The 27,397-nt window shown below is 36.0% G+C and overlaps 1 protein-coding gene across 3 annotated transcripts in view; it reads left to right on the forward strand.

The window, feature by feature from the left end:
* Positions 1 to 27,130, forward strand: part of AASDHPPT (aminoadipate-semialdehyde dehydrogenase-phosphopantetheinyl transferase) — a 30,556-nt gene extending 3,426 nt beyond the window's left edge. For 2 of the 3 annotated variants that reach the window (XM_059838640.1, XM_059838643.1), the window contains exons 3-6: positions 10,758 to 10,879; positions 11,609 to 11,770; positions 18,432 to 18,509; positions 23,091 to 27,130. In XM_059838640.1, coding sequence (XP_059694623.1) covers positions 10,758 to 10,879; positions 11,609 to 11,770; positions 18,432 to 18,509; positions 23,091 to 23,249 — 521 coding nt within the window. In that variant the 3' untranslated portion in view covers positions 23,250 to 27,130. The remainder of the gene's footprint in view (positions 1 to 10,757; positions 10,880 to 11,608; positions 11,771 to 18,431; positions 18,510 to 23,090) is intronic. The other variant, XM_059838641.1, reaches the window with a different exon arrangement.
* Positions 27,131 to 27,397: the final 267 nt, after the last annotated feature.

Raw genomic sequence — 27,397 nt, forward strand, 5'->3', positions numbered from 1 at the left:
AGGACAAAGAGTTCCCTATCAACAAAGTACATTTCAGCAGGTTTGTTTGTTTTCTTCAAACACTTGTTTAAAGACAAAGTTCTTCATCTTATGATGTTATCCAACAGCATCTTGATTGAGGTCTGTCGTATTGTAGCTCTTGTATTGCTTTCTTGTTCGACCAGCGAGCATGCAAAATCTGCAGTGCAGATATACAAGAGTATCATGCAGCTGAAAGTTTTGAGAAGTCTGCTGTTTGTGTGCTACTCAAGGAGTCCTGGTGCATGTAGACATTTTATGTCACTTCTTAATCCATCCTATGTATTTTTGTTTTACTTATTGTTCTTAAGAAGCTGTCTCTTTCCATATTACTTGTGCTTCCTTATTAAAATCTGAGAAATGGAACTACTACAGGACATAGCCTTATTCAAAAGTGAAGGCAGGTCACACTAAAAGCTATTCTTACCCCTGCAAAAAGCAGCAGTTATACAAAAGTTCCACAGATGTGCAACGGTTTATCACCTTTTTCCCTCTATTCAGATATTGTAGTAAATACTACAGTAGTGATAGTACTGTTGTGATGGTAGAAGAGAAAAATATCCTCTTCAGGTATTGCGTGTTGCTGCTTTTTTGTTATCTGGCAGGTTATTGTAGATTTAAATAAGTCTTTCAGTTTAATTATTTTTGAGGTATTACTGAGATCAATGGTTATTTTTCTTCTCTTTAGATCAGTTTAAGATGAACTCTTGAGTCATTTGGAAAAATGCACGCTGCCCAGTAAATTTGTTTGTAGAAGTGTCTGTGGACATTATTTGGCCAGGTAATGCATATGAGTTTGTTTTAAGCTTTTCAAAAAAGAAATGAGAAGGATTCTCACAGTACTGTTAACTCCTGTGGAGAAAACTGAGCTTGGGTTTGATGTTTTTAGCTTATGGAAAAGAAATTCTGCAACAAGTGTCAACTTGGTTTGAGTGGTGTGTGGGATGTTGATTGACCAGTCACTTAAGCTTTGCAAAGTAGAACGTTTTCAAAGACTTAGGAAATAATTGTAGCTTAATAAAGATTGCCTTGAGCATTTGAAAAAAGTTTAGATCTTAGGCTCAAGAGCTTTCCTGCTGTGCAAGTGAATTTCACTAATGCAATTTTTTAGCTTTGATGGATTTGCAAAGATAAAAAAAATTAATAGTTCATTCCATATCTTTGAAAATCAGCCTGCAATCTTTCTTACATATCCCACTATATTTACTTTGATCCAGACGTCTCCAATCTCAATTTTATTCCAGAATTAAATATTTGACATGCAGTAGAATTAGCTTTTCTCATTAATATTTTGATTTTATGCTGGGCTTGCTTGCTAAAAGACACAAAAGGGGAAATTATCTGCATGTGAATTTCACAGAAAAATTAATTTGATCTAAAAATACTGAAATAAATGCTTTTTTAAGAAAGTAGGCTATTATGTGCAAACACCTAATTATTTGAAACTGGTTTTCTCTGAGGCAAGGAAATATAAAAAAAGAGCTTGACTCATTTTTCTCTTTTTATTCTCATTATCACATTATTGAGGTGAAGTAATGCAAGAGATGATAGAGTTCTTCACATCAGAAACAGGTCAAACATGTATATAAGTCCCACATGAAGAAGCTAAATACGGTACTTCAGTCTAGCTAGTGGAGGAAAGCTCTCTCTCCAGACAGTTTTGAACTTTGTGCTGTTAATTTTGGTGTATTCTTAAGCCTGATTGAGTTATGCTCACCTACATCATAGTTCAGATATTTGATATGTCTTTTAGCTAGCAGCCATGTTCAATTTTTTTTAATTGCAATGCTTCTTTAATTGCTGCATTTCAGCTTTTCAATAAGAATTTCCTGACCTAGAAACAAATTCCAAATCAGACTGTTCTTTACAGTGCTTTTGTCCTTAAGGTGATTTACCTTTGCCTTAAAGAAAGTTTTAACTGTTTCTGTTTTTATTGTTGTATTTCAGTAAATCTTATAGCAGCAATCAGTATCTAATCTTTTACTGCTAGAGAGAATCACCAAATTGTTAACTAATGTTACAGCTTTAGGTGTGTAGGTGCACTGCTTGGAATGAAGAAATTAACAAAGAGTTTGATTTAAATGTTACTTCTTACAGATCAAAGAAGTCTTAATTTATAAATACTTCTGTAAGCACATCATTTTTAGATGTGAAGGATGTTAAAACAGCTGATATCCTTGCTGAGCTAAAGAATCACAATGATGTTATGCACTTACACTGAGTAAACAGGGAGGCATTTCTTTGTTCTTGTTCAGTTTGCAACTGGGAAGAAACAGCCATCTTAAACATATTCTTAAAGAATGTATAATATGTAGCAATTTCATTGCTGTGCTTTATTCACATTTCTAACACAGTTTTAACCGGGAATCACACAATTCTGTAGTTGATAAAGCACCAGTGCTTGATAAACTGTGAAAGAGAGTTGATATTGTGATTAAATCTCCTCTTTTAAGGAAAATGTCTTTATTTTCCAAAGAAACACTCTTAATCTTTTATGACTATTTCTTTAATAGAAAAATGTAAAACCATTTGGATTAAAATATAAACTGATGGCAAAATGCAAAACTATAAAATTAGGCTGTGAAGAATATATATTTAAAATGAGGGATAAACTAATGATTAGGAAAAGAAAAATCCTAAACTAGGAGCTTTTATTAAAAATAAGAGTTGGAATAAAGAGTAACTATAAAAATTCTTGTCAGATTGTTTTGGTGTTGTGGTTTTCTTTCATTCTGCACAATAATCACAATTTATTACTAAATTGGTGTTTTGGGAAATTAAGTTGTACAGTCACAGTGAGCAGCTAAATAGAACTGATTTTTTTAACAAAACTAAAAGTGCTTCTCAGCCTTTGACAGTTAGCTTTGGCTTTCCAAATTAAGAAAGTGTAGAAGAAAAATCTGATCCAGGACTAAGGTTGTGTAATTACTATGTAGGTGTTAAAAAAAATTGCCTTTTGAGGAGTTTCTTGCTAACACTGCCCAGTGCCAATAGCTTCAGCTCTACAGATACATATATTTGTTGCAAGACTGCAACATAGAAGCTGATTTTACTTTGTGTTATCCCAAGCTTATTTGGTTGTTGTCTGTGCAGGTATTACAGTTTGGAGCCCTTACTGTTTCAAGGTTGTGAGACAGTCTTTTAGAGACAGATGGCAGATTTTTTTTATACTGACTTATGAAACTTATCTTAAATATTTCACAACTCTTCTCAATAAATAGAAGAAAAAATAGCCTCAGCTGTATTTGCCTGATCTATTTCCTTTCTAAAAGAAATTCTTATTTTCAACAAGACAAATATTTTTATATTTCCTTAATAAAGATAACAGGTTGCTTATGTTATGTCAGGTTTTCAGAAGTGTTTAGGATTGGGAGACATTTGCTAGTTCCATAGGTAGATATTTTCCTGCCATTTATTGGGTTGGTGCTGGGAATTCTAAGCATTCATAGCTATTTTTTTATGTTCTGTGTTGTATTTTGATAGAAAATCCAATTTTGTAGTGTATTGAAAAGTTATTACTTGCCCTGCACAGTTTTCTGGTTTATTCATCAGACTTGTTGGGTTCTGTGTTAAGCATGTATATCTTCCTTTTTCTTTCCTAGTAAAAAGAAATTTAATAAAAGCAAAGCAAACACTTGGAGATGATATCTACAAGACTAGATACAGCTGATACAGGTGAATAGACCATTGAAGTTCATCAGTTTTTCATCTGTGGGCCTCTGCTTTTTCATCTGCTTTTGCAATGTTGCAGCATATTTATCTTCCACTTGCATCTTTCCTTGTATATTTTGGCTGGATAAAAGACAGCTCCTGTAGTGGCAAAATTTAATTTGTGTGATGTTAAGGGGAGGGATATGGGGGAACAACATGCCAATGACTAGCTGAGTGCTGTCTCTTCGCTGTGGGAAGACTAAACAAATCAAAACGTGCTGGATTTTAGCTGTCAAGTGGGGCAAACAGTCTTTCATCTGCTGGCAAGCCAAACAAATGACTTTATAAGGTTTTGGTTTTTTGGATTTCTGTTCATTTGTTTTTCAAGAATGTTCTTATGTAGGAGAGATTGAGTCCCAAATTTAAAACACTAATACTACTTCTGTCATCATGTGGGATTTTTAGGACTTCATTGTGAAGGAGGGAAGGATGGTGTACAGACAGAGGTGGGAAAGTTTTAAGTGTGAAAATAAGGGATATTTTTACTGCATTAGGCTGTGCAATTCATGTTCTGGAACAGGCTTCAGTGCCGTGACCTGACTTCTGCCATTAAAGAGCAACTCTCATAAGACCCTTTCAGGGAAACCAGCTCAGTTTGAATCAGCTTCTGCTTTCTAAGGTCACAGAGCTTCCCAGGAAAAATTTGCATTAGTCAGATGAAGGAGGTGTTAGAAAGTGGGAATTGTGTAGTGAAATTCATGTGGAAGATGAGGATGACTTAGGTACTGAGAATTGGCTCTCCCCCCCACCACTTTTATCCAGTATAGTATTTTATATACCAAGTACCAACTGGATTCCAAAGCAACCCAAGGTTCTGCAGTGATGTTAGCTTCTTAAAGATGGGCCTGCGTTCGTTCCCTATAATTACACTGTCACTAAATACCAAACTTTTTCTGCTTGATAAACTGTGACAGGGAGGTCTGCTGTTGTGATTAAATCTCCTGTCTGTTTTCGTGGACTAGTAAATGAGACTCAGTTGTCAGTTTTCTTTAAAATGTTAATTTTAAGCAGAGTATTAAATACCAGAGATTTCAGTCAATATCTCTGAATGTGTAGAAAGACCTTCTAGTATATTACTTCATGTAATTAAACTTTTCAGAGATCTGGTGGCTTGGTAGTACTAGGTAGTTTAAGGCTGTAGGTGGTCAGACACCATCTGGACTTTTTTTTTACATCTGTAGTTGTGTCCTCATGACTTGCTTTATAAAGCAAAGTGTATTTTTATGTTTATTTAGATTTTGGAGGTTTTGTTTTAGTGTGATGCAGCATAACTTCCTAACTGGTGAAGGGAAATAGAATTCCTGCTGTTCAAGCAATGCAGTGATTGCTGTAACTGTTTGATATATGTTCTATAATGAAAAACTGATTAAAATGTCTTTTTTGTGGGGTAATTCTTGTTTTTGCTGAAGTATTATGGCTACCTAGAGCTCTGCTAGCTGTGGTCATGCAACTTCTTGTAAAGAGCTTAAGCAAGAAAAAGGTATAAGAGTTGACAAAACACAAGTTAAGAAACTTCATTTTTTGTTACTGTTAGTTTTATTATTTGCTATCACTTATTTAGTTGTAAGTGCATTTTTCTCAAAGAATTTGAGGTCCCTGAGTCGTCTTAGTGATTACCTTTTGTATATTAAAAGCTTTTATTTTCTTCACTCAGAAGTAAGCTAAAACCATGAGCTTGCATCTGGGTGTGTTTGACTGCAAGCTCTTCAATAGCAAGTGTATATTCCAGGTGAATGTTTGGCATGGTAAGAACATGTAGAAATATTCTGGAGTCTGAACAAAATTTAAGAGAATCTGGAATTTTTATTTTTTTTTTTTTAATTTTCAGAATAAATGACAAAAAGCTTGAATCTGTTGCAGACAGTATGCTACTTGTCTTTAAATTGATCAGCTGTGTTGTTAACAGCTTTTAATTTTATTTCAGGGTTTTTTTAACCAAGTCATAGCTGCTGTTTTTCCAGTCAAGTTTTAGAATTAGAGCTGTCTAAGCCATTATGACTCTTTACTTCCTTTTGTTTTACATTGACTGTCAAGGCAGCTTGCTTAAAGTTTCATCACTGCTGTCAGACCCAACCACACTAATGCAATTGAAACCTTAGCAGTTTCTCTCATATTGCAAAGACTTAATGATGCTATCTGCAGAGAAAATATTAAACATTATCAAATTATTTCAGTCTCTATGGCTGAATTTTACAGATTGACATTTTTATAATCTGGAAAATGTTGAGTAATTCATAGGAGGCAGTGTCAAATTTTCAGGCATTTTAGAGTTAGTGCTTCTCTGGGGTATGCCAAGATAAAACACATTGATGTTAACACGATGAGAATAGATGTTTAACATAGATAAAATTGGGAGAATTGTGGGATACCAACAGGAAGTGTGGAGGTCAGAGAATGTAAATCCAATTTCCAATTCACACAAAAGCTGTGTGAGCTGCTAGATTGAGAAAACATGCATTGTTAATGTTCTATCTGGTTCTTGTAAGTTACTCATTTATCTCACTAATTATTTGCGTTGTTTCTAAACGTCTGTACAAGGGTTAGTTGGTATTAATAAACAATTAGGGCTTGGGCATCTGTTGCAGCAGAAGTGTTTTCTCCTATCAGGTTACTTTGGTTTCCTTTAGAGACAGTAAAATGTGATCAATTATGGTCCTACACTAAAAGGATTTTCAGCCCAAGAGTTCAGGACTTTAAACATTCATCCAATACAGTTGGTTAGTTTAGAAGCTTCATAGCTATCTTGTGTTTCACATTATTAGGTAGATTGAACTGTTCACACTTCAGTTGTTTGTTTTGCTATGTATGAGGTGTCACACTGCCACTTTACATGTTTTTCATCTGAAAGTGAACTGATTGTATTGATTAGATACTAGTTCTTAGTCACTGACCTGTTTCTTTTATGCAGTTCAAGTTGGTGAGGAACATGTTCACATTCTGGGATGTGTTTGATATTTTTGTTCTGAGTGTTTGCTTGGGTTTGGTTTTGTTTGTTGTGTTTTTCAGGAGATTAGTTGATCAATGAGCTGGCAGTAGTAGCTTTATAAGCTGGTTCGTTTGTATCTGACCAAACCAAGTTGAAGACTGTAAACTCATAATGGTCAGTCATCTACTGACTGACCATTATGAGTCAGATGGTCAGTCATCTACTCTTCTCATTGTTTTTGAGAATGCATGGCATGGTTTAAAAAATTGTGGTACAAGTCTGTACCCTGCCTTTGTGAAGTATACACTGTATTACCAAAGCTGACTTAAAATTAACCTGATGTTTGTAAAAATGTAAAAATTTTCTGTATTAGCCTTATAGGTAGTAATTTTCACTATTAATAGCATCAGAGTTTATATAGATCTTAATTCTGATTGCCTTTATCTTCCTACAAATGTAGCTTGTTGGGATTCGTTAGCAGGCAGAAAAATGGGGGGAAATTACAGTGAATTTACGTGCTATTTCTACAGTGCATTTGCAAACAGGACTAGAGAGTATAGTCTGTTTTCTTTTTTTTCACTTCTGCCTCTTTTTAAAATCAGTCTCTTATATCTGGTCTGTGGCATTTCTGTTCTACAGGGAAAATGCAAAGCATATTTTTGTCTAATCTTTAAAAAAATATAGCAAAAACTCAGTTGTCACTGCAGTGGAAAACATGGCATTATGTATTAATGTAAATATCTCATGCATAAAATCCAAAATGCAGACACATATGCACAGATAGGAACACACACACTTACTTGTATATAGCATGTTTACTTTCCAGGCTTAATATTGGAGTCTTTTTCCCAGTATCAATCACTATTTCCTCTCATCACTCTTCCTGAAATTTCCAGGGTGTTGTGTGCTTTTAATTTTATGAAGGAACTTAACTTTGGGTTTTGGGTTTATTTTTAATGACTAGAATGCAATTTTTGAAAGATTACTCAGTTTATATTCTTAAGTAGCTGATGTACTTAAAAGTTGATTAACAAGGCATGTATTTTAAAATCAGAGACAGCAGTATGATTAATGCTCAGCATTAAAAGGAGTTAGTTTGTTATTTTGAAGAACTCTATTTTCTGACATAGGCAAGTAGGAAGTACTTACTTAAGAAGTCAGTTTATTTCTGAAACAAGTTGACAAGGGGGAGCTACTTTAGAAATGCAAATTTAAAACCAAATAATTAATTGCTATATGGACTTGTTCCAGTTCTTTCAAATGAAGTTTTTTATAAATTGTGGCAAGTAGTTGGCCACAACTTGAGGCTGTTTTAAATCAAGCTAAAAGCAAAAAACATAGCATTTAAACATAAATGTTCTGCTGCTTCTAGTTTTTTCCCCTTCATATCTCCTATGTCATGAGAGATGTGGGAAAATTGAAGGAGGTTTAGCAAAGGGCCACCCAAGTGATTAAAGGGTTGAGGAACTAGACTGATGTAGAAATGCTGATGGAGCTGTATTTGTTGAACCTGAAGAGGGGAATCTAATCACAGCCTCCCTGAAATATAGCTGCAGAGAGGATGTTCATAGTTGTCTTCATGAGGGTGCACTGGAACAGGGCAAAAGGCAGCAGGCTCAGGTTGCTTCAGGGGGAGTTCTGTCTCTCTAGAACAAGTCTGCACCATGAGAACAGCAGAACACTGGACTAGGTTCCCCAGAGAAGGGATGAAATACTGTGCTTGACAGAGCCCTGGGTAACCCAGCATAAGGCTCTGTTTTTCAACAGAAGGTTAGACCAGGTGGTCTTCAAAGGTCTTTCTCAACCTACATTTTCCTCATGGTTCTGTGAATCTGTCTTTCTCTGATAGTGAAGCAAATACAGGGAAATGGACTAGGCAGGCTGTGGTACTGCAAGTAACTTGTGGAGAAGAGGAATCCTAAATCCTCTGATCCACTCTTCAGAGCAAAGCAACTGTGCTGCCTTAAGGAAACAGGGAGTGAGTGCACTTAAGGACAAAGTGGTGCCCAAGCTTTTCAAAGGAGGAACGTGACAGACAGTGGGAGTGGAGGGGAAAGTACTGTGTGAATTTGAACTTGAATGTTGAGAAGGATAGCTGAACAGTTGAAGAAACCTAGGACTAGAAAAGGGGTGAACAATGAGGAAGAAAGCAGTAGCAGGATGCAGGACTGACAAAGCAGGAGCCTTTATATACCTCTATATGCTGAAGGTAGTCCAGTGTGAATAGTCTTGAGTGGTTTTTCTCTGGTAGTCCTGGGTTATTGAAAGGAGAACTTTCTGAAAGTAATAAGGGAGGAAGGGTACATCAGGACATTCTGGAATGTTTTGCAGTTTGAATCACAAGAACAAGCTGGAGCCTCACCACTGTTGTCTTTAATATTTGAGAAAAGAGAGAAGGGGGCAAAAAAAGGGTGGATTGTCTAGAGCAGGTATTAATGGAGTGTAAAATGGGCCATACAAACACAGAGGAAAAAGAAAATATCTTTCTCCAAGTTCAACAATTTTTTTGCTTTTTTTTCTTTTCATTTCAGGGAAGTTGGATTGTGTAAGTAGATGGATATGGAATTTGCCTTGGTAATTCATCAAGGCATACTTAACATTGCAGTTGCTTTTTTCTTCTACTGTTATTTTCTCCAGAGGGAAGTTAGTCCTATCCTTAAACTGTTCTGGATCATTCCATTCGTAGCTTAGTGCTTCAACTGTCAACAAAATTCTGTCTTAAGGTGTTCGCTTTGCAATGCAGTTGAGGGCATCTCTGAAATGTCACTGCCATGTCTTGTGGGATGTATATGTCAGACTTTGCAGTATGGTTTGGAAATTGTGAGAAAACCTGAATGTGTGCTTTAGTGTCACATTAGTTTGTTCAGATCAGTTATTACTGCTGCCAATACCTGTTTTTATTTACTGCTTAGATATCTGTATAAGACAGCCACTATATAGAGAAGGCTTGATGCCTTTTCCCCTGGTTGAGGATGGGGAACATGAGCGTAGAAAAGGAAAGTTCCTTGCCCAGTCAACACAAGAAATTACTGGCACAACTAGTTAGAATCTGCATCTCAAGCAATTTTTTAGTGAGCAGGTTCTTCAAAGTAGTGTGGTAGTGGGAAGGGGAAAATGGTTTGTATTAAATATGACTAATATTATTTTTTTAGTAAGAACATGGAGTAACCTATCAAAAAAGTTGTCTCGATATGTGGAATTGTCTCTGTCCAGATTTTTATTATCCCTACTAGAGAAAAGAGATTGTTAACCAGTATCCCATGCAAGCATACAAGTCCAACTGGACTTACAGGTGGCTAAAGAGACAATGGCAGTAAACAAAGCCTATGGGTAGCCAAGCTTGTAACAAGGTCCATAGATTTCAATGTACTATAGAAATGCCATTGATCAATATAACTATACACTGTAGTGTCTTCTATAAGGTAAATTTGGACTAGTGGGGAAAAGTGGTGTAGCCCCCAAAGAGCTGTTGCAGTGCCACACAGCTGTGATTATTTTTAGAGGAAGCTTAAATTTAATCTAATGATTTGAAGGTTTGGTAGTTTGAGGCTGGGTTTTTTGGAGGATTTCTTTTCCTTTGGTATATTTCTTACTGTTATTATGGGCACCTCTCTATTCCCATTTTCTTCCAGAATAAATCCAATCCAAATAGCTTAATGTGTGTGATAAATTCGGAAGACTGTGCTTTTACAAGTGCTTAAAAAAGTGTTTCTTCTGGATCCCAGCATCCAAGGGTGGGAGGCAGAATCGCTTGATAAATTTTGACAAACAGCATGTTATTTTATAAAATGTTACTAGATCAAGCTGTCAGATGCCAGAGACTGTATATCCTACTTTTGTCGTTGAATATAAATTTTTTATGTTTATATAAAATTATCATTGATTAAATACTTTGCCTTTTAGAGAATGCTGGAAATACTGCATCCTGAAAAACCATCAGCTCACTGCTTTGAGGCTGTATAAATTCAAATTGTGGAGCAGAGCTGGTTCATAAATTTTTTTTTCTTACGAGCTTTTTCTAGAGCAATAAAATGAGGTAATTCATTTGCTTATTATTACTACTCTGTTAAAATTTCTGTAAATATCTCTGTCTGATTTATAGGTAGTAGGTCAATTCCAAATTTCTTTCACATAATGAAGCGACAGTTTACTGAAACAGAGTGGGATGTAATCAAGTCCATGAGTAATGAATGGATGCAGCTGGATATGTTTTATCGGCACTGGGTAATGCTTCTTTTCCTGTTTAAAGTCTGCAAATGTTCACATTCTTTTCTGATGTAATTTTTGATTTTCATTATAGTAAAAATGTAATCTTTTTGTAATTGCATAGAATCATAGAATGGTTTAGGTTGAGAAAGACATCTAAGATCATTAAATCCAGCACTGAACTACGTCTCTAAGCACCACCTCTGCACCACCTCTACTCGTATTTTAAAGAATTTCAGGGTCACTCAATCACTTCCTTGGGCAGCTTGTTCCAGTGCTTGAAATGCCATTTGATGAAGAAGTTTCTCCTGTTATCAAATCTAAACTCCCCTGGTGCTACCTGATACCATTTCATGTGAAGATATTTGTGGACTTTATATTTCAGTGATTATCTTAATATCAGAATAACTTTGAGAACCATGGTGCAGCTGACATTTCCAATGGGATTTATTAGTAGTTTTAAACACATAGCCAGGAAAAGGTAAAGCATTCATATCTGTATGTGCCACTGAATAATTTCAGTTGCATATTTATTTTAATGCAGCAGGTTAGGCTGGGTATAAACTATGCTGATAACTTTTTCTCTTGATAATTTCACCAGTCTACCCTCACATTTACAGTAGTGTAAGTCTTAAATTTATTTTATTGCAATGTGTGCTCAGAAGTAATGTTTATAGAGCAGTAAATAGCAGTTTAAAAAACAGTTTGTAGCCAGTATAAATAAAACACATTTTTTGTCTCTTTTAGGCCTTAAAAGAAAGCTTCTTAAAGGCCATTGGAGTTGGAATTGGCTTTAACTTGCAAAGAATTGAATTTAATGTGTCTCCATTGCAACTGGAAATAGGGAAGGTGTATAAGGAGACAAAAATGCTTCTGGATGGAGAAAAAGAAGAGGATTGGACATTTGAGGTAAAGAAAATGTTTTCACTAGTGATAAGCAGTCTCAACTCCTTATCGTTGCATTGCACATTTGATTTTTTTTTTTTTTTTTTTTTTTTAATTGCAACTTCACATCTTTCCTCTGTGGAATCTCATTGAGCTTATATTAATCAAAACTTAGAATATAAATCTGCAGCATTTTAAAGATTTTTTTTAAGATTACAAAGACACCCCATAGATGGATTAGTCATAATATCTTTTTGTTTTTTCTTGTGTCTGGAATATATTTCCTGCTTTCTGGGAAGGACATTCCTATGCAGGAAGTTCACAGAAATATATTCAGGCCTGATTTCTTGAACAGGTCTAAGATTTTAAAGTTCTTCATCGGAAGGTCTAGAACTGTTGGTCTCAATAGTCTGAGTCTTAGGGTTTAGGCTTTTGTTCTTCAAAGTTATTGGGGCTTATCACTAAAACATCCATCCTTTACAGATTTGGTAAGAAATTGTCAGTATCATCTCATGTAGCTTAAAGGATATGTAGAGAAAAAACTGATAGGGAGATACTTAATGATGGACCTGGCAGTACTGGGTTAACAGTTGGACTTGCTGGCATTAAAAGTGTTTTCCACCTGAGATTAGTCTGATTCATAATGATCTCAAATTATTTAATTACCTAAAAAACAAGCTTTAAAAACAAAATAAATGACAATACCATATCTCTACACCCAAGAGGCATGTTTGTTCAACCCCTTTAAACAAAGCAAAGAATGGAACAAACTAAGTGCGCTTTTCAGTAAGATTATTCAGTTTAAAATACATATTTGCATTTTGAAAATACCTGTATTGTTGGAGACAGCTGTTCCAATAGAGCTGTCTAAATGACAAATTTCTGCTGTATATTTGTTTTCTTTAGTATACAAACTACATGTACCCTGTGCATGTGGCCTGAAAGAATGAATGTTCCAGTGATGTTTAATTTCAGTGTATAAGTTTCTTCACAGTTCATTCCTTCATTCAGTATTCCATTTATGGTTATGTGTTACAAGTCTATGCATACTAAATCAGTCTTCTTACTCAATTCCTATATAGTGTAGCAATATCAGTATGTCATGAAATTCACTAGTTGGAATTACACTGGCAAAGGAAGTTATTGGGGAAGCCTCTGGTAGGTCTTGTACCAGAATGCTTTCTGTGTTACTGCAGTGTCCCTTGGCCAAGGGAGCAACTGCCTGTCTTCATTGATTTCTGGAACTCCTAGTTTTAGTCTTTGATGTGCCTGTGGTTGATTGACAGAAATAGCCTGAAGATAATGATGCAGATAGCTCCCTGTAATATTTAAATGCTTTCTAATTGTTTGGATTTTTTCCTATTACTTAGTAATTACTGCTAGAACATTTATGCAGTTTTTTTCTGAGGAATGTCTCCACTTCCACGCTTGTCCACCTGCTTCCCAAAAGTGTAGTGTTATAATGAGGCAGATTCTTGTGTTTCAAAGAAAGGTCTTAATATCAAGTTTCCTTTAAATACAAGCTCAGTTGGGATATAATTTCAATTAAATATCATCCACATTTATTAAAATTAAATAATTTTTTTTTTCAGTCACCAATCTCTGGAGAGCCAAAAATCAAGCATTGCTTTACTTTTTTGTCTCTTCCCAAGTTTTTTTTTTAATTTTGTGTTTGCTTTCTTACTTGGAAAAGTCTTTTTTTTGTCTCAACAGATTTTTGAACTAACTTTTTAGTTGAAAGCACTAATTTTGAGAAATCTGAAAGTGTCACTTGTAAGATTACATATTACTGATACAGTCTTTTCCTTAGGTTCCCTGTTGTGCCAATTTTACTTTAGGGAGCTTTTTCTATCAAATAAAAAAAGTACAATGACCTCACTTCTACATTTCAGAACTACCTACATCTTAGTGAAAGGAAATGATCAAAGAGAACAAGGCTGTTTAAAATTCAGGTATCACATATTTTTGATTCATTTCAGTTTTAAAGAGAAGCTCATTTACTAAAAATGGATGGGAGAAATAAAGGAAATTTTATCCATTTAAGTTACACAAAATATTCTGAAATCTCCTTCAGAAAGTACCGTGTAATATGAAAAAGATAACTTTAAATTCATAAAGACCAAGAAAAGAACCTCCACCTTATACTTGTCATGACTAAAGGTCAAGAGAAATACTAATGAATCAGAACAAATCAAAGTTGACGCTATTTAGGCACCCTGTAATTGTTCACAGTCAGAGCAAAGCCAATTCAAATAGGAGATAGAATTTTCTGTGAACAGTGCAGAAAGGTTTCTCCTGTTTCATTGTAAATACCAAATTAACTACTGTGTTATGTAGTTGACTCTGTGTGGTCCTTTTACCAAGGGCTTAGTTTTGCTCGAAGTATCTTCGCCCTCATTCACACCCCTTATTTTTTGGTTTGAATGGAAGGCAGTTGATCAGAAACAGGCTCTACTTTTTTGATCTTGATGGAAGGATTTAGCTTTAGGGTCTTGTTTTTGTATATTACTCTAGAGATTGCTATGCAGAGTCACTTCAGCTGTTTTGGAAGGAGTTGGAGGAAAAGAAGCTTTGTTTAAAAGCATCAATTTAATTTTAAGATTTGTCTGCTGTACATGTTGAATATGCTTTATTCATATAGACAGTACATGCTTTCCTCATTTTAAAGAGGCGATTTTAGTTATTGCTAAAGAAAGGATAGCTAGCCCAGTGAAGAGTGATAAGAGTATTTTGTCAGGGTGTTGATTTAGGATGGAGTCATAATGATGATGGTGATTATGATTATTATTATGGGTAATTCTGTATGCTCCGTTTACTTCCTTTGAAGAAAATAACTTGGAAAATTGTCCTAGTTTCATCTCTGGTACAGTTAATTTTCTTCTTAGTAGCTGGCGTAGTGCTGTGTTTTGAATTCAGGATGAGAGTAGTGCTGTTGACACATTGAAACAAAGTCAAGGACTCCAGTTCCTCATAGTACCCTGCTGTGTGGTATGAGCTGCCTACTGCTATGACAAGAATGAAGTAGTAGTTAATTCTAGTAAAAACAAAAGAAGTTGATTGAAAACAGTTATGACAAGTTCCATAATTTAAAGAAATCAATGCAAGTTTATAAGATAGAGAGATTTGTAGCAGATCTTAAATATGGAGAAATATATTGGCACAGGAAAAGGTTTCCCAGAGAACTTATGGATGTCCCATCCCTGGAAGTGTGTAAGGCTAGATTGGATGGGGCTCTGAGCAACCTGGTCTAGTGGAAAGTATCCCTGTCCAAGGCAGGGGTGTTGGAATGGAATGCTCTTTGAGGTCCCTTCCAATGTAAGCCATTCTATGAGATTATGAAAAGTAAATTCCTGGTTAGTGATTTGCAAAATATTGAATGTATTCATGAGTTTTTCCTTATTAGTCCCAGTTGTGTATAATTGATCAGGAAGAATAACTGGATAGTACTTACTGGAATCGACATTAAACAAAACTCTTAAATGAGACATAACACATTTTTTTTTGTACCTACCTCAACTTTGGATACAATTATTTTATACAGGAAGCATGTGATTTATCCTAAACTTTGCTCTGGGATTAAGAATCACCTGGCAGGACTGCTGTTGCACAGATAACTTTTTTAACTTTTTGCATTTTTTTCACAACAAATATTTGCTTGACTTGTTTATATGCAAATAAATTACTTCCAGAATATGAATTTCAAAGAGAGATTACCTGGGTCAGTTTGAAGCATATTTAGTAATTGCTGGTGTGCAACTGTAGTTGGCATCTTTCACCCTCAGTAAGAGAAGTTAATCCTGTTGCATTGTCACGAATAACTAAGAATAGAAACTTCCATTTCTAAGACTAGCTAATCCAACTGGATTCACTCATCAATTAGTTCTGCTGGCTGGGAAGGTACAAATTCATCATAAGCTGTCTGTTGTTGAGTGAATTCATAATGATTTGAATTCCAGACACATCATTCTGCCGAGTCTTTGAAATGAGATCATTGTAAATCTCTGTGTGCTCTAGTAACACTTTTGTTCTGTGCAGACAAAAACAAATTTTGGTCCATTATATGACTTCTGGTTTATAGAGAGGAATCTTAACAGAACAGTCTCTCTACCCTGAAGGAGTTCTATAGGATTGTCCTCTTTTTGTTAATTATCTATTTCCATTTAAGATACTAATTTTATAAGTGGTGTAGCAATATCTCCAGGGAAACAAGCTGATCCACTGTTTTTTATAGTTTCAGTAGGTTTCATTAATTTTATTGCTTAAGGTTTTTGCTGGCCACTAGTAAAGGCCAGGAAAGATGTTCCTTTCTGTATTTCATCTGGATTTACATTGCTCTGAAACAGCAAAGATAGATGAAGGGCATAGTTAGTGTCTTATTGCAAGATGCTAAAAACTCTCTTGTGACCACAGAGGATACATGAAATAAATGAAATGGAACCTTTTTCATTTACTGTTCATTGGGCAGGGTCTCTGCAGGGAAGGTCTATCTAAACAATCACTGCATTTTAAATGCAGCTTTGAACTGAAAAAAACATTACTTTGCTAACAATATATGAAATAGTATCTATAATACGTTTTTAGTTGAACAAACAAGAAGTAATATAAGTTGACCTCTTAGTTGACAAAAAGAAAACTCTGTGCTTAAAGCTGTTTGCAGATTTCTGATTACAGGTGTAAGCCACTGCTGAATGTGCTGTACTCTGCCCTCTGTTCTGATCTGTCTTTGACCTCTTGGACATGCAAAAAAAAAATGAAGAAAGGTGGAAAATGAAGTAATTAAAAAGGGGATATAGTAATTTTTCTATCTAAAAGAACATAAAGCACTGCCACCCCAGAACTATAGAAATGGTTTAGCAACACCTGATCAAGCATCTAGTATTCGTAGTCTTTCTTATTTTTGAGGAAGTTACAGAAATGTGCACACTGACTACAAGTGGTTACCTCTGAGATAGCATTCTTTATGTTTGACTTACTTTCAGTTTTGTATCCTAGTAAAGAAGGGGAAAACCCAGTAAAATACCCCATAGGAAGTACATTTATAGCTCTTGCAGTCATATAAAGTACTGCTTATTCTGTAGGTTTATTTGTTTTTCTTATATTAAATATTTTTCTTAATCTAGACAGAATTGAAATAGTCGTTTTCTTACTAGCACTTTGCAGAAAGGTATGACAACACTAGCTTGATGGAGTTTTTTTAAGTAGGTGAGGTTTCTAAAGTTCATTGCTAAAGCTGTCAAATGGGCACAGTTTTGGTGCTGAAGAGATCAAAATAAAAGCACAGCTCTATTTCCTCACCAGCACCTCTCAGCCAAGGCACCACATTTGCCAGACACATCCCTCAACCTTACAGTTGTACTGGTGCTACACTTGACTGGAGCAGCTGCTGCCTTGGCTGAGCTGGGCTGAGTAGATTTGAGCTGAGCAGCTTGGCTTTACATGTATGTGTGTGTGTGTGTATATATATATATTTTTATATATATATTTTTTATTTATTTATTTAGTATATATTTATATATTTTTATATATGTATCTATGCACAGGGCTGTTTTGGAATCACAGAAATGGTATCCTGGCAACCGAAGCCTTTGAAAATACTGTATAGTAGAGGAACTGTAGAAAAGCCTGATGCACACTGACACCATTGTTCTAAAAGACATTTTGCTTAGATTAAAAGGGGAGAAAAATGAGGCAACCAACAGCCTGTTGGAGGAAATAGGAGGAAATCATGGTGCTTTCTTTATATTATAATATAGTGCAGTTAAAATATTTCTCAAGGAAGCCAAAACTGGAGATTCAATCTTAAGTTCCAGGAGAATATCCCAATGACTTTTTAATTTTCAGATTAATGGCAATATCGAAACGGATCACCTTCCTAGGTAAAATTCTTGTTATTCTTGATTTCTAGTTTAGAAAGTGTACAAAAATTACATGAAAAATTTTGAATAAATAAGCAGGGAAAATTTTATTTTGTCCCCTTAGATATATATTTTTTTAAAAGTCAATGGAATTATGACTTGGCTCTAGAATAATAAGCATTATTCAGAAATAGTAAATGTCTTTGGGGTTCTTTTTCCTGTAATTGTTTAGGATAAATTTTTAGTCTTTCTAGAAGAAAACACTTTCAAACCAAACTATTAAATAGGTAGAAAACTATATTACTAAATATATAGTTATACATCTAAAAATGTTGATTCTTATTTACACATAGCAGTACTCTGTATGTCAGGAATTCAAAGTTGTGCTCTTACATGCTGTCTGAAGCCAAGAGGGAGAGAGTCATTGTTTTAAGTTTACACTGACATTACTGTTTTTCAGAATACCTTCTAGTTCATCTCACAGTTCATCTCACTGGAAAAGGATAGCTAAGATGGTTTGGGACTTAGAAGGGACTGGTAAAGGAATGCTTAGGTCACAAACTTGAATGCAAATATCTTCAAATGGATAAGGTGGTGGTAACCTATAGTAATTTGTCCTCGGCCCTGTGAACATTTTAATGTGTCTGCATCATTGAGCTCTCCAACAAAGCTGCTAAAACACACTGTTGCTTTTTGAATGTCATTATTTTAAGTATTTTACATGATCTTGTGCTATTGTTCTGAACCATACTCTAAACATTTATATAGTCTATACTCTGGAAACAGAATAAAGAAAATGCGTTTACATTGCCATTTTTCATCTTTACTAGGAAACCCGCTTGGATAACAATCATCATGTTGCAGTGGCGCTTGGGAAACAGGAGGGATTTGTTCAGAAGGAGTCTGATGTAAGGAATTGTGAAGTAGTTTCATCTCTTGGTGATCACTTGAATACAAACTCAGGCTGTAGCTAAAAGTGTGTCATCTCATATACAGGGCCAAGAAGGTTTATCTTAGGCATGGTATTAACCAGAACCAAGCAGTGTTACTGAAGTGTTTCCTCTAGTTCTGTTGTGCCTATTTTAGGAAAGGCCTGTGAAGGAGAAATAGTTTCAGAGGACAGCAACAGATAATGTCAAGTCTGTAATGCATGTATTTAATGTGTTCATTCAAGAGAAGATTAAGTGATTTTTGTCACGGCCTGCTAGTACTCATGTGGGAAAGATGGTTTTCACAGAGGGAAGAGGAAACAGTGAGCCAATCTGGACTGCTAAACTTGTATGACACCTCACCAAGCTGATTGTAGTGGGGGACTGTCAGTGTATGTATCCCAGAGCAGATCCATTGCTCCAACACCATTATGACAAGATAACCCTTGAGACAAGCAGCAACAACCAACAGATGGGAAGAACAGCAGTGTTAGTCTTCATTCCATGTGGTGTCTCTACAGAGAGAAAGAGAAAAGCTGCTTAAAAGCTTTTCTTGATTTTCTGTGTAATTTAAAAAATACCTCAGTCCTGAAAATAGCAGTAAAAGTCAAATTTAAGGGACAGGCAGATTGGCAAGTTGTAGCCAAAACAGCCAGACAGTCAGCAAATGAAAGTGTGACAAATTGCCAGATTTTTCTCTGCTCTTCTAGTTGCTCACAAGAGAATTGGTTAGTTGTTTTCTGTTATTTAGATAAAAAGATTCTGCCAGGAACTAAAAAAAAAAAAAAAATTAGTATAGGAATGGATAAAAGCATGGAAGTGGTAATGCACACTATCTATCATGGTAACAGTCTGTGTTCATGGATAAAAAAGAGATGCAGACCTTTTAACTAGTATTGATTAGATTGAGAAAAAGAGGTGATAAACTACCTTTGAGGATTTACTGTGATAAATCAGTGAACAAATATTTTTTAAGAAATTATGTGCATTTTTTTGGCAGGACATACTTAAGTTAATGACCCAAATATTCTACAGGAATCCAGGATTTTTAAGTATCAACCTTCACCATCATGGTCACTTATCTTAAACGTACCATAGAAAAAATAAAGTCATGATATCAAAGGTTATGATGAAGTCTTTGAATCAAGAGTCTCAAAGGCTTACTTGTCTGCTGACTAAATTTATGATGGCCTCAATTTCATTATTTTTAGTTCAATGAAGAAAGGTTATTTTAAGCAGAACAAGAGAGCATTCTGAGAGTCCCCAGTAAGGAAATTAAGTGAAAATTTATGTACTGTTGCATTGTGCTTTTTTAGGCCTCCTTCTAACAGGAGCATGGAGGAAATGAAGCTCACCCTCTCTCTTTTTAAAAGAACCATAAAAATTATTCTATTTATTGCTAGAGGTGTTGAAAGAAAAAGTTGTTCATTCTAGCTTAACATGTGTGTAAATGTTACCCAGTTGTGTTAGGATGTCAGTGTTTGTGTCTGTTCCTTCTCTGCAGTCACAGGAGTAATTCATTATGGCCTGCTTGCAGAACATCTCTTTAAAGCTTTCTTCACAAAATGATGTCGTGTGCCTACAATTCCCAGGAAAGACCAATTGTTATGTCAATGTACTGTAATTAAAAATCTCTAGTGTCAGGAGTCTTCTCAAAATGCTAGTGGCTGCTAAATGCTTGAGGAAACAGAACTTTTATCTGTGCTCTTCACCTCGATATAGGCATTTATCTGAGGCTAGTCTCAGTAAAAGATGGCTGAGTTTAAAACTCTTTATAAATCCTGTGTAGGATATGAAATGTCTTCTGTCTATTGCTTGGTGTTCTTCACAAGAGTTGCGATGCATTCCGTCAGGACACACTTCCTTCAGACAAGCACATGCTGAAGTTCAAACTGCATCTGTTAAAACTACTTAGCTTAAAGGCTTGGTTCATATTTGCTGTGCATCTGTAATGTCACTTGCATGGCTCTAGGCATCATTCCTGCAGCTTTACGTCACCTCCAAAATGTCACATGAGCACAAATGTCTCAACACCATGTCACTTACGTAAGGACAAACTGAGAGGCAGCTCAGTCTTTCTCACTTTCAGTCTGCATTGACAGCTAAGAGTTCTTCTGTGTTGTTACAAACACAAATCATTTTGTTGTCTCTGCATTTATTCTTAATAGTAGCCTATTGCTCAAATACTGAAGTGGAGAATTTTTGCTTTTTGCCAATTTACTGACCTACCTTCACTGATGTGACAGAAAGGGATAACAAAATCCTCAAAATTGACCTTAGACTGACCAACCTCCAGCACTTGCATGTAAGCATGGAAGGGTCTACAGGGCACAATTGTGAACAAATTCCCCAAATCTTCTCCTGAAACTCAACATGCTGGAGTGCCTCTGAAGTGCCTGTACATCAGTGCACTCAGGATAAAGAATAAACATGATGAGTCACAGATCTGTCTGTGGCTGCAGGGTTCCAACAGCACGAGATGGTGGAGTTCAGGATCCTAGGGCAGTGAGGAGGACTCACAGCCCTTAACATGAGGAGAGGAAACTTTCTCATCCTTGAAGGACAAAGAGGAGTCCTGGGGCATAAAGACTCAGAGGAAAGCTGAGTCCAGGAAAGCTGCTTAACAATCAAGGGTCATCTCCTTCCCTCTCAAGAGAGTTCCATCTCACTGCATATGAAGTCAGATATAAGGGCCAGGAGGCCTGCATGGAACAGGGAGGTCCTAGCCAAACTTGGCTTAGAAAAGGAAGCATCCAGAGGGTGGGAGCAAGAATGGGTAACATGTGAAGAATACAGAAATATCTGAGCATCTAGGGATGAAATTTAAAAAGCTAAAGCCCAAATAGAATTTAATGTGACCAGGGATGTTCAAAGCAACAAGAAGCACTTCTGTAAGTGCAAAGAAGCCAAAGGGAAGGGTTTTACTCAACCAGACAAATGCTGAAAGAGGCTGAGATGCTGAATCTCAGTGCATCAGTATTAGCAAGGCTGGATGTCAGGAATCCCAGGTTGCAGGGATGAAAAGAGGAAGGAGCAAGGAAGCTGCACCCTTGGAGGAAGAGGATTAGGTCAGGGAATGCTTGAGCAAGCTGGATGGGTGTAAGTCAGTAATATTTATGGGATACAGCTGGCATTGCAAGGCCCCTCTCAATAATCTTTGGTTGATCATGGGGACTGAGAGAAGTGCCCAAAGACTGGAAGAAAACATGGAAGAAGGAGGACCCAGGCAATTACAGGTCTGATAGCTTCACCATGACTGCTGGAAAGGTGGTAGAACAGCTAATTCTGAACACCATTTTTCCAGGCACAGCAAGGACAAAGAAATCATCAGGACTAGTCAGCCTAGCTTTGCTGAGAGAAAATCATGCTTGGCCAACTTGGTAAATTTCTTCCGTGAAATGACTGGCCTGGTAGATGAGATTAGAGAAGTGGGTAATTGTCTACCAGTATTTCAGTACCTTCTGTCTCTGGCACTGTGTCTTATAAGATCCTCCTAGAAAAATGCTGAGTTAGGTGTATTGGAAACTGGCTTAACATTTGGGCCCAGGGTGTGGTGATAGAGGTACTAAGTCTGGTTGGAGGCCAGTTACTAGTGCAGTGCACCCTCAGCAGGTTTGCTGGTGACACCAAACTGGGAGGAGTGGCTGATACACCAGAGGGCTGTAGTGCCACACAGAGAGACCCTGACAGGCTCATCAAAAATGAGTCAGTTTGGATGATGTACTGAGTAACATCACTGCAGAGAAGCCCTACTGAATTTTATGAAATATTAAACATCAAGAATAGGTCGCTGCAGCAAATGCCCATTTAGAAGAATCAGCTATATTTATGTTTGATTCATGCAGGCTGTACTATCTGCCCTGCTGTCTGCAAACAATTACATTTGGAGATGACATACAGCAGGCTGCACAGTAGCGTGCTCAAAAAAAAACAAACCAAAAAACAACTCAAATCTTTTTCTAATTTGAAATGTGATTCTTTTTTTCTTGAAGTGATGAACCTAACATGGAGACTGTGACACCATCGTCTCTAATATCTCAGTCCACATTTAATTGGTTTTAACATGGGGAATTGCAGGTTGATTGTGACCACTTTGGTTTTTAAGTAGCACTTGAGTTTGAGAGGAGCATGCAAAACATCAGTGACTACTGGTATTAAAATGAGTACAAATAGGCACACCTAGTGGAATAAATCCTCACACAATTGTCTCAAATAATTTTACCTGCTGAAGAATGGAGTACAATTTGTTTGATGGTGGTGTTTCTCTTCTTTACTGAACTTAAACAGTTATTGTTTCATACTTGTAGCATTCTATAGCCCTTGTTCCATCAGTTTTGTGAACTGTGTTTCAACAAAAAGCTCAGTTTTTCTGTGTGGCCTGTTACATGCTTCTAATACTGACTGCATAGCCTAAATGAGGGGAAGTGACATTAGTCTCAAATATAGACTGTCTTCTTTCTTCTTCAGTTAGCAATGTGTAGTTTAAATGTGACAGAGAATTTTACAGGAAGAAAATTGATATTTATTGATTCATGTTATGCTAATATGTGTTTTCTTTAGGTCCATTCCATGGAGCCTAACCAACCACAATTTACATTACTGACTTTTGAAGATTTAGTTGCTTCTGGTATTCCTGTTGCACCTGAGGATTCTGCATATTGGGACAATTTCTGTTCAAAGCAGGAGGGTCCAGTGAAACAGAGTTCACATTCAAGATAAGACTGTGTATAAGAAAAAGAAACTTGACAAAGTTCTTACGCTGTTATCCTGTTTAATTTGAAGTATAGGAATAAGTGCACATATGTAAATGAAATGTATCTCTATTTTAACTGATGACCTGATTTTCGTGACACTGCATTGGAATTGTAAGGGAGACATGTTTCCTTGCTGAAGGAATCCGAATGAGAAGCCTAAACCAACCTGTGTTATTGCATCTCCTTGCCTGTGGTTCTTACACTTCAGTAACTAACCAGGCTAGGAATAGAAAACAGCTGTACAATAATGTTGTTTATTAGTGATCAAGTGATTAGTATATAAAAATGGGTTTCCATGCTAATTTATGCTGAAGCTTAAATTATGATATTACTTTTTCTCTTACAAAAACTATTCATTTATTCTCAGATGGATGAATTAAAAAAATGCTAGAAATTGTTATGCTGTACAACACTTGGTGTTTGTGTAATGCCAGGCTGTAAAGGTCTGTAGTAGCCCTGGAGCTACATGTGTGCAAAAATAGTTTGAGACAGGGAATTAACTTACAAATATGTCATAGTCTTTTCACTTCTTTAATTATCTTTGTTAATTAAAGCTTCCTGTACACAACTTAGCATTTGTCTTTTAACAGTTCTTTTTTGTATTTTTTTCCTCAGCAATAGATGCAAGCCAAGCAGCAGTTCAATTTTCCTAGGCTTGCACTTGCATCAGTCATGGGGGGAAACCCAAAGAAAAAAAGAAAGCTGTTTCCTTTTTTCCAAATAGTCTTGTCACATCTGATGATAGAGCATTTCACTGTCCTAACAACAAATGAAGGTTTCTGGAGATTTGGAGATCTTGAGTGCACATCTAGAATATTTTGTCTTCTTTTTCAAAATGAATTCTGTTTTGTGCCATTACTTCTCACTCTTCTTTCTAGAGATCATAAATACATTGTGGTCCATCTAAATTTGAGAAATTTGTTTTCTCAAATTGAACAGAATGACCTTTGCACAAAAATAATATTCTGTCCTACAGTTAAACATAGATCTTCATTGAATTTGGGGTTGTGTACAACTAGGCTGCACCCTGTATTCTGGTGTATACCAGAATAGTGTGAGAAGGAGAATCTACTTGTAGTGTAACCACTGAATCTATGCCTTATTACAAAGATGATGAAAATTTTGTGAGAGAGGATGTTTTTTTCAACTATTATACAAGCATTTAGAGTTCTGAACTCCTTTGAATAATTCTGAATTCAAACATGCTGCTAAACTCTCCTGCTTCCAGTGCTGATTAATTTTTTTTTCCATTTCTATGAATCTCTCATCCTGCATACTAATGATAGTTTTTAATGTTTTGCTTTTTTTCCCCTCCAAAACTGCAAACAGTGAAGCAATGACTCTTCCCTCCAGTCTCCACAGGGGCAAAATTAGATGTTCAGTAACTTCAAATCTGAAGTTTAAAAAAAGGCAGAATACTTTATATACAAATTCTAAGTTATGTATTCCAGATTGTTTGTCTTTTAGAAAAATGAAATTCAACTTGCAATAAATAATTTGCAATCCACAGAGGTCCAGTATATGCCAGTCAGTCACTGGACCCATCAATTGCAGCTTTGCCAGACGGTTTGAAGTTGCCAGCTTTTTTACTAGGCCAATGAATCAAACTGCAAATATGGGATGAGCTGAATAGAAAAATTTCCAAGCTAGATGTCTGGGGATAAGAGAATTAACTTAATATTAGAGATTAGTTATTTTTGCATGGAAACAGTGTCTCAAACCAGAAATTTTCTTTCATTGGAAAGAGTTTTAAAAGTAATAATGAAATTATTTATAATATTGTGCTTGCATGTAAGTAGAGGACAAGCCAATTTTGTTAAATTAGAAAATTGTGCTTGGTTTTCTTGCAAGGAATATGATAGTTTTCAAGACTGTATCTAATTAGAGAGTTTCTTTTGGTTAGTTTTCCATGAAGTAAAATCTTAGTTTAGAGTGGCTCATAAAGAATTTTCTAGAAGACTGCAGTTTCTCATGATGTGTTTTTTTCTGTGTCTTTCAATTTGCACTGAATTGTTTGAAAAATAATATTAATCTCATTTTCAATTTTAATAGCAATAAAATAATGTTATTATCATTTTCAATTTTAATAGCAGTAAGGTTAGGTGATGGTAATGCTTTTTGAAGAGCCACTTGAGTCAGGTTGTTTCATGTCAGTGCAAATGGACACAATTGTTATACTTGCTTTTTACCTCAGTGAGAAAGAGCAGCTGGATCATTATGGAATTTTTGACTAAAAGCATGCTGCTAAAAGGCCAGCAGGACATTCTGACTCCTTAGGAATGTAAATGATCCTTCTTAAAGTCAGAAGTAAGTTTTTCTGGATATCTGTGCTGTGGAGGCACATACTGAAATGAGTGTTGTTAGTGTGTACAAACAAATTAATGTTATTTTTCGGTTCTAAGAAAAATTTCTTTTTTAATTCACCATCACGCTTTTTGCTGATAAAAAGATAATTGAGCCGTTTCTCTGCACAAGGCCACAACACAGACCTACTTGCATTTCCACAGAATACAGCCCTACAGGCCACAGAGTCCCTCTGCCACTTGAGAGCAGCTCCAGCTTCCCTTGCTAGGTCAAGTTGTCGACCCAGTCCAGGCTTGGTGAGCTGACCAGTGCTATCTGCCATCATTCTTCTGTCCCATTTACATCTAAAAGCCACAGGGCCTTTTGTTTCCTTCTCTGGAGCTCCATTCCTTCATCTGTTTTGTTTTCTATATAGTGTTCTTGACATAACTGTATCACATGCCTGTGAGGATAAGAAGCTGTAAAAACACAAGCTCTGCTCCACATGAGCCTTTGCCAGCAGTGGCTGCAGCTGGCTAGACTTTTTCCCTATGGGACAGCGTTGACTCGTCCTCCCATTTCTCAGATTCTCAGATTTCGGTCTTAGATTAGATCCTAGGTTGTCCTAGGTGTCATATCAACACAGTGTTTCTGAGAAGTATTTCTTAATAGTCTCTGACCAAAAAATTAATTTTAAAAGTTTTGGTCTTCAGTGAAAAGATTGTCAAAATCTAGTTACTTTGGACTTGTTCAAAACTTTTTGTATTTTACATCAAAAATGGTCAAGTGGATTAGGATCTTCAGGGGGTAAAACTGGGTTCAAGGCAGTTAGCAACTCTGTGACAGGAGACTGGTGCCATTTGATGTGAAAATCTGTAACTGAAAAATGGATCATGTGAGTTCACTCAGCCTTTTACAGAGTCTGTAAACTTACACAAGATGTAGATTTTTACTATCTTACGGGATCGAGTCCACTGATGTTGATCAAGTATGTTCATCTTAGACAAGAAATCAGAGGTGCATCAACAGAAGAAATGTATATATGCTTGTTATATGTGTGCTCTGGGAAACATCCAGGCAACAGCTCAACTTTAAACAACCATCTTTACCCAAGACACTGCAACAAGGAGATGATTTGTGAAAAAGTTGAAAAGATGGTTATGCAAGTCAGCATAGAGTGCCCTTTGTTGGAGCTTTACAGGATTACACTGCTACATTCTTCAAAGAAGATAAGTGGTTCTTGGCAAAATTGAAACCATGTCTGAAACAGCAATTGAGACTGTCAGCCTTAACTGCTGTCTAATTCTGCAGGTGTGCTTCATTATCTTCCAGAATTCAGTTAGTTTTGATTACTTTGCTCTTTGTAGAAAATGTAAGCATGAAAATAAATTCTGAATTTTCAAGGGAGACAGCATTTGAAATAAGGTTTGTTTCTCTCAAAAAGTCATTTTTGCAATATGTTATTTTCTTGCTGTGCACAGGCAAATTATTATGATGAATGTTGTTTCTTCTAAGATTAGGTATAATTTCTTTACTGCAATAAAATGTGGACTATTTTGTGTTTGTGTTGTCTATTTGTGGTTATTATTTTATCTTGCTATAATTAGATAGAAACAGGTAAGATAGTAGAAACACTTGTCTAGGACTCCTTTCCTATTTTGGAAACAAATTATGGGACCCTGAAACTGTACACTCTTAATGACATCCTTTGGATGAATCATGAAGCTAAGGTCTGGACCAGTTCTCCACTACTTAGCTTCTTCCAGTTTTAATTTTATAACATGCAACTCAGTTTCTGACTAAGAGGACGTTGAAGCGGCGAGTAGCCAA

Source organism: Haemorhous mexicanus, chromosome 2 (genome assembly GCF_027477595.1).
Source record: "Haemorhous mexicanus isolate bHaeMex1 chromosome 2, bHaeMex1.pri, whole genome shotgun sequence".
NCBI classification, from domain to species: Eukaryota; Metazoa; Chordata; class Aves; order Passeriformes; family Fringillidae; genus Haemorhous; species Haemorhous mexicanus.